The 19,923-nt window shown below is 37.1% G+C and overlaps 1 protein-coding gene across 1 annotated transcript in view; it reads left to right on the top strand.

The window, feature by feature from the left end:
* Nucleotides 1-3,614, top strand: part of RSPO3 (R-spondin 3) — an 85,007-nt gene extending 81,393 nt beyond the window's left edge. The window contains exon 5 of the mRNA XM_084889668.1: nt 2,397-3,614. Coding sequence (XP_084745794.1) covers nt 2,397-2,584 — 188 coding nt within the window. The 3' untranslated portion in view covers nt 2,585-3,614. The remainder of the gene's footprint in view (nt 1-2,396) is intronic.
* The last annotated feature ends 16,309 nt before the right edge of the window (nt 3,615-19,923 follow it).

The following is a 19,923-nucleotide window of genomic DNA, read 5'->3' as shown; positions in this document are numbered from 1 at the left end:
CAATGTGCTAGTTTCCTGTTGCTTTACTAGAGCCTCCCCTTTCACTCACCGCCCAGACTAAATAGCTATTCCTTGGATTATAAAACTATAATGCAAGCTACTTCCAAAAATGTTTCTGCCTGTCTTAAGAAATAATCCTATCAGCTTGCTAATAAGCAGAAATGCACTGTAAGTTGAGTATGTTGTCACAAGTGGCTAAAAAACATATAAATCAATCTATGACCAGGAAAAAAAACAACCTATTACTTATGTGTTCAAAACATTATGGTTGGGGTCACAGCTGTAAGATGTTGGATCATCATCAAGAGAACAATGTCAAACACTGAACTTTTGGATGATTTCCATAAAAAGTAACATTTTGTTTGGGGTCAGTAGTTTTCATGCAACTTTGGAATGATTTTCACGGGCAATTTTTTTAGAGTTGAACTTGAACACCTCCAAAATGCTCCTCAAAATGGAAATATTATGTAACTTAACCTCTGTGGCCATGTCCTTCTGAAAACCAAGCACATACCATGAAAACAAGCATTTCATTCTTTCAATTGGTGAGGATTGATGAAAATTAAACTATGCTACATATTCAGTAAGGTAAATTTACTCTTCAGTTTTCTCTGTTTAGTTACCAAGTGCAAGTCAACACTTCCAATGTGTAGTATTTAAAGTCAGTATGGGGGCGGGGGGAAACAAGACAAAACAAAACATGGATTTCTTCCACAGAATCTTATCAATCCAGACATATTCTTTTAAGCAAAAAGAAGAAGGAGATTGCTACATCAGGCCTCATAGTCAACTCTAATATTTTTTGTTCATCTTTACATATCCAAAATAATCTGATATTTGCTTTACAGTGGTCTGAATTCCCATTTTTGTTAACTGTCCTTTCACAATCCAGAATTTGGAGGTGTGTTATGTTGAGCCTAGCAAGGCAGGTTTTGATAAAGTAACTGGAAGCTTTTATAAATATAGTCTCAGACAAAGCTAGTTGTGGCATAAAATCATTAATCCAAGGAGACTGTATTGGCTGAGTACACATATGCACTATTAATAATATTGCTCCCTGGGATACTGAAACCAGAGCTCAAGGAAAGGAAAGCCAAACCACTGAATTCAATATTTGCAGCCTATTTCAGGACATGAAAATATTTTGGTTCTCTCATGCAAATAATTTCCCCAAAATACCTTTGTCCAAAGCAGCTTTTTGTAGACAGAGACTAATATCAAATTTTACATGGCTTTGTAGGTGGGAACATGAGTTATCAGAATTTGTTCTACATCAAGGAATAGTTAGTTCTTAATTTGCATTTACGATGATATTGAATTAGTAATTTCTCATTGGGATTTATGTTTTAATGGGTGTTCCTAAAATCATGCTCTCAGAAATTATTTTACATTGTTGACTGTATATGTGAAATGTCTACATGGTAGTAAAATATCTAGTTAACTCACTATTTGGAAAGAAATAAAAACAACCTACCCTATTTGATGCCAGGCTCATGCTCTTTAATTATATTATTCTTTTCTAAAATCTTCAGCCATTCTCCAGTGCCGACAGAAAGAAATTCAGTTCTTTACCCAGGCTCCAGTCTACCTCACTATATGCCTTTCCACATGAAAACCTTTAAAGTTATGTTGATTCCACTTTGTAAAATGCCTCATAGTGTGAACCTGATTTAAATCTTTGCCTCAAACCCAGCTTAATGTCAGAGACCTCCATGGAAGCCAATATACATACAATAATTATTGGCTAATTTGATTGAATGATGCACAATGTTCCTGCTTTACAGCCTATACTATAGGGTTATTGGTGTTATAGTCACCACTGCGCCTGGAAACTAAGATCAACCTACAAATATTCATGTTAAAGTATGTACAGCTATCTTGATATTCTTCATGGACTATTTTTTTGCATATTTGTTACATAAATTAGTTCTAGTAGATGGCATGCAGATATATTGACACATTGCAAATATGTAAATGCTACTTGGAAAAATTTGAATATACAGTAGTGCCTTAATAAGAGCCAGATAATATATACTCACTAATAAATTTCTTATGTGGCAAGAAATATTCAAAACTTTCTATTAAATATCCATAAATAACTATCAAGTAAAATATTACCAAACTTATAACAATAAAACCCTCTAGTGTTCAGAACTGTTATCTACTAATTGCTTCGTTATATTTTGTATGTGTTTCATGTTTATATTGCTTGAAATATAAAATGGACTTAAAAAAGAGTAGTTGAGTGAATGATTTAAATATTGTAGTAGATATTTGGCATCTATGAGTATAGTATGCAACCTAAGAGGAAATTAACTCATTTAAAAAAAAAACTTAGAATAACCAAATAGAACATGATTGAATGTATATTTTAAAGGCGTATCCTTTCATTTCAGGGAAAAAAGGAAGGGAGAGGAAAAGAAAAAAACTTAATAAAGAAGAAAATAAGGATGCAGTGCCTGATAACAAAGCTCTGGAACCCAGCAGAGAAACCCCCGAACAACGAGAAAGTAAACAGCAGCAGAAGAAGCGAAAGGCCCAAGATAAACAACAGAAATCGGTATCCGTCAGCACGGGGCATTAGAGGGTCCCGTGAGATTGTCGTAGACTCGTGACGCTGCTATCTCAACCAGATGCCCAGGACAGGTGCTCTAGCCATTAGGATCACAAATGGACAACGTGTCAGTCACTGCTCGGTCCAAACAACATTCCAAATAGCCGTATCATCTTCATCCCAGCATAATTAACAACAACAGAGCCCAAAGTTCAAAGGAGGGATGCTTTCGAACGGTTATCTTACGTGCTTCTGTGCATTTTTAAGAGTCAAGAACGTTTGTACATAATTACCAATAGGCTCTAAGTTCTAACAACCTAATGAAGACATCTGGAGAAGCAACATCTTTTCCCTATTAAAAAAATATATATATATTTTTTCAAGGTATTATTTTAAGAAGCAAAGGCTAATTCTGCAAATTCAAAGATACAGTATCCCTTCAAAATAAATAAGAGATCACATCTTTCCAAGGACAGTACTGTTTGTCCAGGAGATCTAGAAAGTGCTCCAATGCTAGGGCCTGGCATTTGGAATCCTAAGAACTATCACCGCGGAAGCAACTGTTTTAAGAACAGTTCCATGGCCCGCGTCCTGTCCTGCAAGAAGCATGAGAGTGCACCTAGAGTTAACTATACTGCCTGGGACTGGAGAAAAGCAAACTGTGGAAGAAACCATCGAGTTGGAGATGACTTTTGTGCTTTCCGAAACTGTGAAGGGTTGTGATTCCCCGGAACAGGCCTCCAGTCTATGTCAGCACTGTGTGGTTCAGCCTCTGCTACCCCTTGGGTTATATAAGTCTGTAAACATGTACCTGTAACTTACTTCCAAAAGCAAAGTCATACTTATTAGAAGATTCTGATTCATAGAACACAAAAAAACTAGAGCAAGGAGAATATAACATGTTTGCAAAGTTATGTGTTTTCTTTCTCAATGAGGGAGAAGCAAGTTTATTACCTGCTTAATGGTCCACCTGAACTAAAAAGGATACTACTTTCTAACAAGGTGTATCTAGTAGGGGGGAAAGCCACCACAATAAATATATTTGTTGATAGTTTTTAAAGTTTGGTTCATTTTGTTTTATTGGGAAGTTGTTTCTCTCGCAGTCTCATGGATTAGAAAAGATAATTCTACATCCTATGTAAGTCAGAACATATGATATTTCTATTGGTTGTTTTGTTTCTTTTCAACTCCATCTTTGGATATTTATTTAGAGGGTATTAGGAGATATTTACTCAATTTATTTTCTTATTTTAATCAACAAAATCCTGGTCATAGATGTAAAGGCCTTCCTAAATTATTGCACTATTTTATTGCTTAGAAATTAGCATTTTTTCTTGTATGTTGGTTTTCCCTACATCATGAACATCTGTCCTTTACTTCTCCATATTTTCTCAGTCTGTGGACCTCTTCGGGGGAGTAAAGTCACCTTAGCTGAAGGCCTCCCAGAGGATACAGCCAGCCTAGGGCAGGAAGAGGCACCTCGGTGTGCAGCACAGAATCTCATGACCCACCTTACCCTTCCTGCTGTCATGGAAGGAGGCACAGCTGCTCTGTCCACCATGCTCCCTAGCCCCCCAGAGATGACTGCTTTCCGGAGAATTTGCAATGAATCGGCCTTCTGGCTCTTTCCCCACCAACTGCACTGTCATGTGGACTGATTGGCTTACTTTCATTTCCACTTCTCTTTTGCTCTTCCAAAATACAAACAATTTGAATAATGTATTTCTGTTTCTTCCTCTGGTGATTTTTTTTTTTTTTTTTTTTTTTTGTCCCCAGGAGAAAAGTGTTTCAACTAAGTAGATCTAGTCCCAATGTATAAATATAATTCTATCTTCAAGTGCAACTTATGTTTCCAAGGATAACCAAAGTATATTCCCATGTTCTAAAATTTTTGTTTGGTCTCAAGCACCATCTTTGTTCTCAATCTTACCTAGTCAAGCATAAGTGGCCAAATTATTTTTGTGTATCTTTTTATGTCTGTCCTTGTCTTCATTATTTCAATAAGCAATTACTGGGAAAGTCCATGCCTGTATTTGCAGTGCTGAAAGGGGATTAAATAAGCCAGGACCCAAAAATGTGGCTATGATGTCTTCTCATGTGTTTCGACAAGACTTTTACCCTGTGGTCCTCCAGACAATGGCACACCATCTAAAGCCTTGATGTGGTACTTAAAAGCACAAGTATTACAAAGGAAAGTAAAATACAACTAACATTAATATTTATACATTGGGTGAAATACAACTGCAGACAAAAGTAGCATCAATTTTTAACTGCAATTCTCAATTTCATCTTTAATAGATCTTTAAGCACATGGAATCATTATGACCTTTATACTAGCAGCCTCCTCAACTTTGAGAAAAAACTTGTGATCAACTTCTGGTCACAGAAGGCATTAACTTTCTGCTCTCATTCTGTCTCTAAGATCCGGTAAGCTGTTAATGGTAACAGATGGCTGGTAAATTCTTGGCACAAAGAGAATTTGAGAGAGTAAAGCAACCTAAATCTGTCTATGTCTAATCCCCACTCTTGCTCTGGTCTCCAAACTCTGCTTTATATCTAAGGGGAGGTCTCTCTGTTCTATCAGCAGATTTAGATTCCAGTCCCAGGTGCTAACCACTGGCAAATCACTTAACTGCTCTGACACTTCTGAGAGTTCAAGGTGATATCCCTAACTAGTCCTTATTAACAGCAGTGTCCTTTGGGTTTCCCAACTTGCTCTTCCCAAAGGCAGAAATGTATAGGCTCTCAAAGTATACAGATTAAACTCCACTGCTCTGATGTTATTAAATTGAACGTTATCTACACTAATGGTTTTCAAACATTGCCATGGAACATTGAGAAGGAAAAAAAGAAATACATAAATATGGCTCATGCTAGGAATAGAGGAGGATTCCTACAAAGGGAGATATAAAAGAAGGTAGGAAAGTTGCCATAGCTAAAGTTAGACAGCCCATGTTAACATACTGCTTCTGTCATTTGACTGGTTGTATCTTGTGTGCCTTTGGGAGAGTTGTGTGGTCTCTCAGAGCTTCTATTCCCCATTTCAAAAAAGAAATGAAAATACCAATCTTGCAAGGTTGGCTCCTGGGAAGAGTTCTGTATTACTCTTATCCTTTATAACTGTGGACTGGCTCTCAACTCAGTTCTCCTCCAGTGTGAGCAGGATATTTTCCAGCACTATCATCTTGTCCCTGAGTCTCTGTTCAGAATTGTATTGCTGCAGGAAGAAACATCAACATTTCTTTTCTATCAGAACTGCCAAAACAACTTTGTTCAAATGTGCCTCACTTTCTCCCAGCTACTTCAACATCAGTATTTTAATCGTCACATACCTTTTCTTGCCCATTCTGCCTCTCAGGTAATTCAAGGAGTAACATGACCATCATCTAAACAGGTAAAAAAAAAAAAAAAAATATATATATATATATATATATATATATATATATATATATATATATATATATATTTAAAAAATGAAAGAACAAAAAAAGAAGACACACACACAAAAAAAAAACAAAGTTGGAAAAATATCTTACACTTCCATTATCAATAGGTGTGTGAAATGGAAAATGTTGTTCAAAATTATGTTTAGACAATCCAAGATACTAAATCATCTAAAAACAGAGAATTAGAAAATGCATATTAGAAGTATTTTTAAACAAAGCTGAGTAATCATTTTGATGATCAATGTTTTCTGGCTAATTAAGTTTTAACTGATATATTATTGAATTATCCCTATAGAATTTTCATCACAAATAGATTTCAAGCAAGAGTCATATCTTTTCAACTAATTTAATAATTAAAAATTTACAGAGTCATCTATGTTTATAATAAAATCTGAAATGATATAATACATCCATAGGTGTATTTGAAATGGTAAGCACAATAAACAGATGCTGATATTATTGCTGCCCATTTATTAACTTCAGCAACAGATTTCCTTTCCTTGTGCCATTGCTCACACGTTGACTCACTGGAGACTATTCTCAGAGGAAATTATCCATGTCCTTCCCTGGAAGGAGTTTAAATAGAGGCCCTAATTCCTGCGTGCACAAGTCTGAGAATGCAACATGCAGCCGTTCCCACCCGCTTGTTTTTCTGTAGCTGCCGCCATTGGAAGTAAGTCCATGGTGGAGCAGGAAGCACCACTTCACTGGATAAATTGTGTGGTGCCCAAAGACAGTAACTAAGCTTCCTCTAAATATGGATACTATACCACAGACATCTTTGAGTCAGTGGATGCTGAGAAACAGGCTCTCTCTCCCCAGATCATATACACTCCTGGTGGGTCCCAAATTCCCCAGAGATAGTTCTGCAATAGCTCAGCCAACTCCAAGCTTAAAAAATAAAGAAAAGGAAGAAAAAATTTATGATCCATAAAAGAATTGTTATATCTTACCTTTATCTTTACAGCTAGTCAGTGACAATCATGTCCATGTACTGCCTCTCCTCTACAATGCTATACAAAAATAATAATAATAATAGTTTAGTAAGTGTCTCTACTTTTTTTTTTATTGCTTTTTTACAGAGAGGAAGGGAGAGAGAGAGTTAGAAACATCGATGAGAAACATTGATCAGCTGCCTCCTGCACGACCCCTACTGGGGATGTGCCCGCAACCAAGGTACATGCCCTTGACCGGAATCGAACCCGGGACTCTTCAGTCTGCAGGCCGATGCTCTATCCACTGAGCAACACCGGTTTCTGCAGTGTCTCTACTTTCAATGTAAAACTAAGGAAAAATGCTATTTACACTTTAAGTAGTAGGGTAATAAAACAAAAGGAAACTAGAAAAAGAAAAACACTTGGAATTTAACATCAAAGGGATTTTCCTCATGTGGTAATTATTTAGAAGCAGGTCCCATTTATCACTATGTTTGCCCTTAGTGATTTTTTCCCCATAGTAAAAAATGGTCATGACTCACTTTAGGAACTCACATTAAATACTACAGGAAAGTTGATTTTCGTTTATCCAAACCAGTAGTGAGAATAATTTATGATTCCAAAAAGACATACACAAGCAGAGCCAGTTTAGGAAAGTGAGTCATTTTCATGCAAATGAATTCTAGCTTTCTTGATTGTCATTCTAGTCTCCTTTTAAACTTTGGGAGTTTTTAGGGGGATATGAGGGAAAGTATGAATAATTGTGGTAAACCAATATTTCCACTTGTTGACTGTAGAGTACTTTAAGCAGGGCTTAATATGCAACATGTGAAAGGGTCAGGAGAATACAGCTTAATTTGTATTTCCATATGATCCAATCAAATTCAAAATGTTATTTATTTATAGAAAAGAAAAGACCATTTGAATATGCTATTCTAGGTCTCCAGGTTTTCCAGATTTATTATGAAAATTATCCTTTCCATAATCATCAAAATAGATTGTTTGGGCATAGACATTCCTACATGCCTAAGCAATTTGAAATTCAGGACCAAAATCAGTTTCCTTGCCTCTCCACCCTTCCATCCCCGAACAAGCAATAGTCAATTACATAATAAGTGAATACAGACTAAATTGGCAAGCAAAGAATAATTAAAAGTCAATAAACCTGAAGGTAAATTACTATGGAAAAGCATCACTTGTTTCAGGTTCGATGAAGTCCCTTTGGGAAATGCCTATGAAAGCAATCAGTAGAAGAGCTTCCTCTCTATTTGAGTCCCTTTGGGCCCGTTAGAACAAAATACCAGAGACTGGGTAGTTATAGATGACACGCTGGAAGCTGGAAGGTTAAGATCAAGGTGCTGGTACATTTGGTATCTAGTGAGGGCTCACTTTCTGCTTCACTGATGGCACCTGCTCACTGGGCCCTCCCTGGTGGAAGGGGCTAGGAAGCTCTCTGGAGCCTCTTTTGTGCGTGCGCTACTCCCAAATCTGAGGACTCCATCTTCACGGCCTAAGTACCTCCCAAAGGTCCCATCCTCTTCCACCATCAGATTGGACGTTAGGTTTTCAACATATGACTTAGAGGTGATCGGACACATTTAGACAATAGCATCATCCATCAATGAGCTATCGTTTAAGTAAACAAATAATCAAACCAAAGATTCTGCCATTCTTATTGTTTCACTATTAACAACCGTGTGTCAGTAACCTACCCAATTAGACTTAGTATTTTCGTATGTATAGGCTGTGTGAATGTTTTCCCTAAAATTGTCTATAACGTCTCTAGGTAGAAGTGAAAGGCTTTGCGTTCGTTATAATGACTGCTGAACCAACTGCAGCATCCATAGAAAATGGTTGGTTTTCTACTCTGTAAAAATGATAAGAAAACTTATTGTGTTTTTACTCTGTAAAAATGATAAGAAAATTTTTGCAGTTATCTAATTTTATGTTTTGACGACAAAGTTACAGAAAATGAGAAAATACAGAAGCCTAACTTTGTAAAGACATATAGTGATCTGATTATCAGTTTGAAGGGGGGAAAATGTCTGTATTTCTAAAAACAATCAGGTCTTGACCCACTACCCAAGCAGTGCTTCAAAGGACTGAAAAATAAATATACCTTTGAGTAGCATTTCAGTTGGAGATGTAGCCAGGTCTAAGATGATTTCAGCTCCTCAAAGAAAAGGAACATTTTGTCCTGTTTGCTCTTGTGTTAGTTACTTGAAACACTGCAACACTCAATCATTACCAGTAAAGTGAATTGAGAAGAATACTTAAGAAAGCAAACTGAGTCCCAGGTTGCTTCTTTACGTGTGGAGAGAGAAATAACACTAAAGTAGGAGAAGATAATTAAAAGTGGAATCCCTCAGATATTGTAACTTGCAAAAAGAGGCTTCACATTGCATTTCTAAGGATGCCACACTGCCTATTGCAAAGCTGTCCTGGGACTTCCTGAGCCTTCCCTGCTCTCACACACCCTGCTTCAATTGTGCAATGCTCCCTCCACTGCCTGCCCTCCCCCAAACTCTGTACTGGGTGTCCCCCTAGAAAGACAAAGCACCTTCTGAGGGGACTTGAGAAAGCAGAGGTAAGGTCAAACAAGTTATTTGGGAGTGGGAAGGGGCAGGGATCATTATATTCCAAAATAATTTTGAAAACAAAAACATGCTACTCCATGTTACTAAAGTGGCATTGAAGGAGTCACAGTGAGGAGATGGAGAACTGTGTGAACTTTCTCATCCTGGCTTTACAGTTTAATACAGTTTTACTTTATAACACGTGAAGGAAAGGGATCACAGAATCTCAGTACCCATGGCTTCCAGAACCTTCACAGAGCCCTACTGCACAAACAGGGCCACCGAGAGCCCCACAGTCCCTGGTTTGAGAAGTACCAGCGATTCTCTCAGAACAAAACCAAGTGCTCTCTATCCTGGGGGCCTTGTGAGCACCATCCTATCCCATCCACAGGGTCCAGATTTTGTAAGCAAACGCACCCGGGCTCAGTCACCCATCCTGCCCTGTGTCTTTGTTCCTTATCAGATTAACAGCCCCAGGAGCTCAGCTCTTCCTCACAGGGTCAATCCCGTAAAACCTTACAGGATTGGAAGAAAAAGAAAGAGAAAACGAAGGAAAACAAGGTCCTCAAAGGGAAAGAAATGACAGAACTCGCTGGGGAAAACCAGGCCCGCCCTGTGCCGCTTTCACCCACACGCCCAAAGTAAATTGTCTTCCTTTCAAGAAGCTGTCTCTCTGTAAATAAACTGACCAATGTATCTTTACAACATAAACAGCTCGACTGTCATAATAAACATTGCAAAATAAATACGACATAACATCTGGAGGCAGAGCTTTGGACGGGGCGGGATGAGAGAGTGCTAACTTTTTTTTAGTTCCGTTAATAAAGTAGGCATCTTGTTTTTTTTTTAAATTTAGGGAATGCTTTCCGTTATTAATCAAACACAAGCCAAAGACGTTCTGATTTTATTTTAAAATCCTAAAGAATATAAGACTGTACATAATGTCTTTTCACAAATTGGCTACTTTTATTGTTTTAATGCTCTTGTTTTCTACTACGCATTTGAAAGTAGGAGAATACAACATTGTTACTAAGCCACTTCATCTAATTATGAAAACGGTTCTTATTTAGCTCTGATTATTATTAATACTGGTAGAGGATAAACTGCCGTCTTTTTGCCTTGGAATAATTAAACTCTCTGATGTAATGTACTAGGAATTGCGCAACACTTCCCGTGTAAAGAAATATTATAGTAATTACTAGAGGCCCGGTGCGTGAATTAGTGCATGGGTGGGGTCCCTTGGCCTGGCTGCCAATCAGGGCCATTAGGGCCCTCTCACCCAGTCCCAATTGGGGCCCATCAGGGCCAGCTGCGGGGAGGAACCACGGGAGGTTGGCTGGCCCAGGCTGTGGGAGGTTGGCTATGGAAGTGCATTGACCACCAAGGAGCATCTCCTGCATTAAGCATCTGCCCCCTGGTGGTCAGTGTGTGTCACAGTGACCAGTCAACTAGTCATTCGGTCATTTGGTAGTTTTGTTGCTTAGGCTTTTATATCTATAGATTGCATTTAATTCTTATTGCTCATTGCAATTACAAGCAAAAAGTCCATGTTATCTGTGCTTCTCATATGCAACCAACTTCTGTGTAGTGATCACATTCAATTAATGTTTCTAGAGAGCCTACAGCAACTGGTCAGGCTATCTTTCTGTGCAAAGTGATTACATGGAATGCTTGAATCTCCTAGAAAACTATTATGTAGATACTAGCCTGGGAGTCACTTTGTTTATTGTAGGTAATACTCTGATAATTTTTTTGTAGGTCCAATACCTAAGAAACAAAAGCAGTAGAAACTTATGCCACTTGTGAGTAAAAAATCTTTTTGCCTAATTTATGGTAAATAATGATAATAATCAGCACCATTATTCCAAACTTATATGCTCTCAATTATTTCTTGCTCCCAGTTTATAAATTTTGTGGGGGGTTTTAATGAAACAAACCTAATAATTAGTAATGGGCTAATAGATATTTCTCATCTAGTCAGATTAAGTATGTAAGGATATTTAATTTCATATTAGTGCTTTTTTCTAAGTATACTTATTGCCCTGGCCAGGTGTCTCAGTTTGTTGGAGCATTGTCCCATACACCAAAAAGGTTGTGGTTCAATTATACAGGGCACCTAGGTTTTGTGTTCCATCCCCAATTAGGGTGAGTATGGGAGGCAACGGATTGATGTACATGGGTATAAAATTATATTACTAAACTGCGAAATAAATAGAGCCTGAATGAATGCAGAGAGAAAGGTGAAGGGGGAGGGGGGTGATACCAGAGATCATTTGGAGGTAATAGCCACAAAATGTGGTGACGATTAGGAGGAAAAGGATGAGTGACACGAGTCCCACATTGGTCTTTTCAAGTCTGAGGAGAGCATGGCACCACCAAAAAGTCAGCCAAGACAAGCCTGAGAGCACAGGTTTGCTTTGTTGACTTTGAAATGTGGGAGACATTCAATGGACTCTGAAATATAGATCTGTCCCTGACCGAAACGTATGAAATGCAGAGATGATCAATTTGGGAATAATCATCTAACAAATAAATCAGAGAGCCGGAGCCAGTGGGCCTGAGGGGACTAGACTACTACAGTAAAAGAAAAGGGAAAAAAAGACTGAACACATTTAGCTATAAGGAGTAACTGGGAGTAAAGCAACAAGCAGACTGTCAAATTACAGCAGGTAGGGTAGGGAGATCTGGGGGAGATAATAGATCAACCGAAGGACTTGTATACATGCATATAAGTACAACCAATGAACACAAAACTCTGGGGAGGGAGGGTATGTATGGGGGGGGGCAATGTTAAAATATGTACACAGATAATAATTTAATAAAAAATGTAAAAAAAAAAAAAAAAAAAAAAAAAACAGTAACTGGGGGGAGGGGGGGAAGGAATTCATGGAGGAAACTGAGAAAGTCAGACTGAAAGGGAAATGACGACGGAACAAAGAAAGTGGGAACACAGGAAGGGGTTACTAGGATTTGGCCATGTGGTCATTGTTCAGAACTTGTTTTAAAGAAGTTGTGAGGAGGATCTCAATGTGTTGAGACTAGAGGGGGAGGTAGGGGACTGCAGATGAGAAGGTGGGGAATGCAAACATAGTAACACGATAGAGAAGCTTCTTCTCTTAGTAGATGAGAAGGAGAACCACACAGGGGCAAGGTATGCTTTGCTTGGGTCTTATGAAGGAAGAGATTAGGCCAGAGCACCGTAACCTCCAGTTTAACACACAAGCAGTGGAATTATGCTAATGTATAATGAAACTAAAAGGGCAACTAAATATATGGTGTTAAGCGTGGTAGACAAATAGCAATTTAAACCCTGTTTCCATTATAACCTGTTTCTCTCCAAAAATACTTCCACCCTCTCTCAAATCTCCATAGCACTTCATGATTCTCAGCAAGATGATTATTTTGCCTTCTTTATTTGACTGTCTTTTCTTCTATAAAAATATTTGGTAATTTCTTCTATAAAAATTTCTTCTATAAAAACAGAATAAGAAAAATTTATTCTGTTTTTCCATCCAAAATTAATCTATATTACTGCCCTCCTTAAAATCTACCACAATTCCTCAATTTTTAGGGAATATTGCCTGTATATTAATTTCTATGTTTTTGAATGCTACTTGATAAACCAGTTACAAATGAAATTAAAAAGAGTATTTTCTATGTAAAATACTGTAAAATATAAAGTATGATAAAATATATAAAGCATCATTTAATTTAGAGAATAACAATATTATAAATTAAAGATATGCTATCTCTTCTCAATTAAATTATGTTTGAATTATTGACAAGAAGAAAAGCTGTTCAAGTCAACTTATCACAACTTTGTAAAAATTTTTAACTAAGAAAAACATAGACTTAAGTATATTTTATACGAAGCATAAATTTTTGGCTTTATATTTGCTTTCCTTTTCTCAAATACACGCAGCCACAGTCCACAATATGCAATCCTGTTTGATGAAACCTATTATATTTTGTCGCAATTTGTAACTGCCTTTCACATATTGACACAGGTTCAGCTATTCAATTAAAAATCAGATGTTTTATTAATATGTTCAGTTGCTTATAGGAAGCATCTTGTGCTTAGCATATTTAGTAAAAATAGGGCTAAATAGTCTCCATTACCTTATTTGATATCTAAAGCCAAGACACTGAAGCTGGTTTGGCTCAGTGGATAGAGCGTTGGCCTGCGGACTGAGGGGTCCCAGGTTCGATTCCAGTCAAGGGCATGTACCTTAGTTGTGGGCACATCCCCGGTGGGGGGTGTGCACGAGGCAGCTGATTGATATTTCGAATTCTCTATCCCTCTCCCTTCCTCTCTGTAAAAATCAATAAAATATATTTTTTAAAAGATAAAGCCAAAAGCATAATGTAATGCCTACAGTATAGATCTAATGATAACCTTAGAATGTTAGCTTTCTGCCTGATAGAAACTCAGAAAACCAGTAAAAATAATGTATTTCCACAGTTTCTTCATAATTAAAAAAAAAAAAAGGAGAAATACTTGCTTTCCAGCCAAATTCTAAATCATAAAATCTGGTATAAAAGGATCAGAAAATTAACCAATTTTCTTATATCGATTGTACATCTATTTCTAAAAGCCATCAATTATGTTTTACTGCTTCCTCAAAACTGTTGTTCATTTTTAAGAATTATTTTATTTTCAAAATAGTTGGGGTTTTTTGTTTTGTTTTGTTTTTGCCTAAATAACAGAACCTGCCATGAGGAGCAAATGCAGCTTCTGAAGACTACAATAAAGTTGTGCATTTCTATCTGACAAAATTCTAAAACTAATAGGAAGCTATTGACATAGAAGCAAGAAGCCCAGACTTTACTATACAGGTACCTGGAATCATCCCAGCTCTAGACATCAGGCTCTGCCTAATGTCTTTCCTGCCATGTTTCTTTGGTTTGGGAGCTTGGTTTTACAGATTTTTTAAAATAATAATTTAGGAAATCTTCATGAACTATATTTTGAAAAATTTTTTAATTGATTTCAGAGAGAGGAAGGGAGAGAGAGGTAGAAACATGAGTGATGCGAATCACTGACCAGCTGCTTTCTGCACTCCCCCTAATGGGGATCGAGCCTGCAACCTGGGCATGTGCCCTGACTAGGAATCAAACCGTGATCTCCTGGTTCATAGGTCCTCGCTCAACCAGGGCCTGTATCTTAAATTTAACAAAGGGATTGACAGAGTTTCTCTGGATATTTTCATGAATAAGATTGACAGAAGAGAGACTACAAATCTAGCTGAGCAACCCCAGATAAGAAAAGTTGATAAAATGATCTATGCCAAACTGCAGGTTCTAGAATAGGGCACCAAAGCCTTTGTCCTTCATTGTTTACTGATACTTCATCTCAATAGCTTAGAAGAAGCTAAAGAAAGCATCCTTATTAAGTTTTTTAAAAAAAAAAAATAAGACAATGCTGAGAGAAATAACTGATACTTTGGATGAGAACATAAAAATTGAAAAATAGCCAAATAGATAGGAACAATAGGCTAGGACCAAAATAACAAAATCAATAAGATAAGAAAGCATTAAAGTACAACAAACTACAAAAACAAACAAACAAACAAAAAAAAAAACAAGGAATTTAATAGCCACTTGCATGGGAATGGAGGGAATCAATTCTCAGAGATGTTTTAGTCAACCACAAGCTTAACAGGAGCTGGGTCTGATCAGATGCCTAAAGGAGTGAATGAAGCAATGGTGCCAGGGACAGCTTGTCTTCCCCGAAGGGCTTCCACTTCCACCTCAAGGTCAGGCCCTGGGAACAAGCTAATCTGAGTGTCTGATGCCTAGGCTAGAATTTCTTCAGTTTACTCATGTTCCCTCAAGTTCACCTCTGAGCTCTGTGAGGAAATGTGAGGTCAAGTGAGGCCTAGACCATGAGGTGGAATTTTCACAGGAGGAGGGAAGATCCGTTTGTCTAATCAAATACCAAGGAAAAAAAGCAAGGAAATGGAGAGCTCAATTTACAAAGGACTTGGTAATATGTTGGATTCTAGGTATGGAGAAGGGAGAGATGAAAGTTAGGAGTGGACAATTCAGACTTGTAGGCAACACAGATTAAAACAAGGAAATAGTACAATTTGGGGTGGATGATGAAGGATAAGAGGAAGGAAGGTGCCCAAAAGAAGAAGACCCAGAAGAATGAGATTTTTTATCACTGTTTTTAAACCTTGACTTCTTAAAATCCAGACATCTAGCATCGACATGCTTGATCCTTACATGCCACTGCCGAAGGCTTTCTGATTCCCTACTTACTCCCTGCATGCTTCTCAGAGACTTGAGCAGATCTAGCATAGGTGAGATTTTCACCATTATTTCTACTACATCCTGGATATCTGCCAAGCCTGTGCAGACAGTATTTTGAATATCCTAACCTCATTGTATATATATATCTATATGGACATCCTGAATTCTTCCAGGTCTGGATTTATAATTTCTGGATCACCACACTTTGTAGTGACTTTCTAAATTCTCTGTTAAATCTCCTTAATTTTCTTCTCCTTCTACCTGTAGGTACACAAACTATGTTCTTCAATCTCATTAAGAACTCTAATTCTTGAGCCTTCGGTTTATCTTAATCTCTCATCCTCTTCCTGGTTTCTTTAAATTATTCAACTGAGTTTCATTTTCCTTATTTTTTTAAATGCTTTGTTGATTTTTTTTTATAGAGAGGAAGGGAGAAAGATAGAGAGTTAGAAACATCGATCAGCTGCCTCCAATACACCCTTACTAGGAATGTGTCCACAACCAAGTTACATGCCTTGGACCAGAATCGAACGTGGGACCCTTCAGTCCACAGGCTGACGCTCTATCCACTGAGTCAAACTGGTTAGGGCCATTTTCCTTATTTTAAAATGAAATGTAGACCATATGTGATGTGAGGAATAGATAAATTACATAAAACACATAGCATTTCTCTTTGCTAAGAGTATGCACTAAATAATCATTGTGAACTTAGTCCACTTACACTTCATGATTTATTACTTAAATAACTATCTTGCCATAAACATGAGCACCTTTTCCCTTTATCCTTCTTCTGCACCTAATCAGCAAAAATCTAGCCCTGAATCAACCAGGAGAGTCTTTTCCAGTCTCGTATCTGGCTGCCAAGCACTGCTGAAAACAAATGCCACAACCACATGGATTGATGCCACTATAAATTCATGGTCTCCCACATCAGTTGAGCTATTAACACTACACAGTAAAATTTCTAACTATCCCCTAGTCCACTTCCTCTTTCATCTCCCACAATAATATTTTCAGACTTTCACCACCCTGATTTTCTCCATTACTCTCAGAAAATTAATTCTACTTTAGAGAGGATATACAGACCATTATGGGAGAATGATCTCCATTTCCTGTCTCTCCCCACAACCCAATTATATATAAAAATATAGTTAGAGCCAGCCTTACCCCTTCTCTTCCTATTTTAGCTAAGTGGTGTCCTTCTGAATTTCAAATGTTAATCCATCCATCTGTGTTGTTGCTGTTGTTTTTAATCACATATGACCATTTCTTTGGAAACCTTACTTAAATTGAGTGTATCTGCTCTCTTCTGTATCTAACTTCTCTTTCAGCATCTTCCATCTTGTCTCTTTATCTCCTAGTGATCATTTTATTTTTACTTTTCCTCTTAGAGCCGTGTTTCTTCAAAAAGCAATTAAGTACTTAATTCACTGTCCTATTTCCTAGGACATTCTGAACCACTGTGCTTGTTTACCACCGTTAAAGCCAATGTTACAAATGTCCTTCTAGTTGCTAAAAACAGCAGACTTGTTTCGGTCATTACCTTACAGGACCTTTCTACAGCTCATGATGTGATTTATCATTTTCCCTCTTGAAATTTTTTTCCTTATGATTGTTAATGATATCAGCAACTCTTGATTTTCCTCTTTTATCTTCCGATAAAGAGAAAATCTCATTCTCTTATAGGATTTTAACTACCATTTAACCTTAATATCCCAACATTTAAATCTTCAACCGATCTCCCACTCCAGATCCTTGTAGCTAATAGGTAATTTAAGAAAAGAAAAGAAAAAAAAACCCAAAAACTTCTTGACCTCAATGTTCTGTAGCATTTCAAACTTATTATGCTACAAATTGAACTCACCATCTTCCTCCTACCTTTATATTTCCTGTCTCCTATTTTTCCTATCTTGGCAAACTACCAGTCCCCATCCATTTTTTTTTTTCAAGTCAGAAATGGCATTCAACCTTCATTCACATTTATCAGTGATTAAGTCCTGATAGTTTTTTGCCTTAATATTCCTTAAATTTGTTGTGTGTTTTTGTTGTTATTATTATTATTCCATGTACAGTGCTGTACACTTGGCTTTCCTTGTAGTTTTCTACAAGAATTTCTTCATTGTGTCTGCCAAAATTCATTGGAGCCATATTTATTATCCGCATTGCTGCCAGGTATCCTCCCAATTTAAAACTCAGTCCCCAGTGTTCTCCATTGCTTCAAAAAAAAAAAATAGTAACAATTACCATTTATTTAAAACACTTACTATGTAAGTAAGTACATATGGGTTTCTTTGCCCAGAAGCCTCTGGACAGTCTCATACTATGAGGAACTTCCTCTCTCATGCAGCCCTCTCCAAGCACTGCTCACTACTGCCCACTAAAGCTTGCTGTGTGCTACTCCCTCTTATGGGCATATTTTTTCCCTTGATGAACTCAAAATTCCTTGAACCTCAATGGTCATACTATACTCCTTCCAAGATAAAATCCGAACTCCTTAGCAGAGCATATCAAAGAATTCATCATCTGGTCTCTGTTCCTCCAGCTTCATTTCTTACAGATATTTTTCTTTGTACCTGCTACATTTCAACAGTAAACAATTAATTATATATCCTCAGATGGCCATATTCCAGCTCATCTTTGGGCTGTGATAACTTCTTTATTGGGATAGTTAAATAATTCCCAAATATCAGTAGAAAATTTTAAATCAACCATCATTAATAAGAGTTTAGTTACTGTTAATACTGTACTTCTCAGAGGAGGCTTATATCAATAATCATTCATTTATTCCTTCAACAAATATTTAGCACCTATTTCCCCTGTGCCTAGAATTATTCTAGGTTCTCAGGGGAAATCCATGAATAAAACAGACACACATACACACACACACACACACACACACACACACGCACGCACATACACACATAATCCCCATGCTTGTGAAGCTTCTTCATTCTAGAGGAAAATGGGATGACAGTCAGAAATTTTAAATGAGTGGACAGATTTCAGGGAGGTGACACGAGTGAATTTGGGATTTCGTTCTGGGAAAAATGGGGAGCTAACTGGAAAGTCTGAGCAGTTTAGTGTCATGATCTGATAATATTTCCACAAAATCACTTTAGCTTCTAGGTTAAGAATAGACTTCAGGGGACAAAGAGCAAAGGAAGAAGGTGAGAACAGGCTGGTAGCAGAGGAGCTGGTGTGAGAAGGAATTATTATGAAAATGAAGTCACCAGATATGATTATAGGTTATAAATAAGGTGTGAAAGAGACAAAGGAGTTAAGGATGACTCTAATATTTTTTTGATCTGAGCAACTAAAGGGATGGAGTTGTCATTAACTGTGATGGGTAAGACTACAGTAAAGTCTTAGTGTTTATTCTTTGTCTGCAAATATAACCTTTCTCCTCAATGAACAATAACTGTTATTACACAAGGGTGGACAAAAGTAGGTTTGCAGTTGTCATATAAAAAATAATACAATAATTAATAAATAATAATACAAGAATAAATTGTTTCATGTACTCACAAATATAAACCTACTTTTGCCCACTCCTGTGTATTGCTGCTTTGAAAAAAATAACTTGATCTCTGGAGAAAGAAAATAATCTGAACCAGGCAATCACATTTCAAATGTCAAAATAGAATAATGACAAGTTGGATGGATCAGTGTGTTCTAGATATTCCATATGGTCTAACAAATAGTACAATCCAAACTTCATAATAAATGAGTCACAAACAGGGACTGTTTAAGAATTGCAAAATATGATATAAATACCAGAGTGGACTTTAAGATTTATTTTGGAAATCCATTTTTCTTTAATTTTGTTTTAAAACCTTCATTTTTTCCTTCCTCCTCTTCCCCTTCTCTCTCTCTCTCCTATTATCTTCTACTTTGTTCTTTTCTCCTTTCTAAAATTACATTTATCCTTAGTGCATCTTTGGCCCTTTAAATTTTCAAGACCTTGGTTTTATTTTGAAGTTAAAGTGTGATTTCTGGAGCATGTGTGGGATTAAAGCTCATTTAAATCCACCATATCTTATCTTAATCAACCTCTTTTATTAGCAATGCAAAATCTACCACAAAGTTTAATTGGTATCAGAGGAGCACTGTCTTCATTGTGAGTACGTGGAATAGATATTTGCCTCGTGATTTGCCTG

Source organism: Pipistrellus hanaki (assembly GCF_964339955.1).
Source record: "Pipistrellus hanaki genome assembly, chromosome: 7".
In the NCBI taxonomy this organism is placed as follows: Eukaryota; Metazoa; Chordata; class Mammalia; order Chiroptera; family Vespertilionidae; genus Pipistrellus; species Pipistrellus hanaki.
Note: the sequence above shows the minus strand (reverse complement) of the source record. Positions and strands in the feature narration are given on the sequence as shown.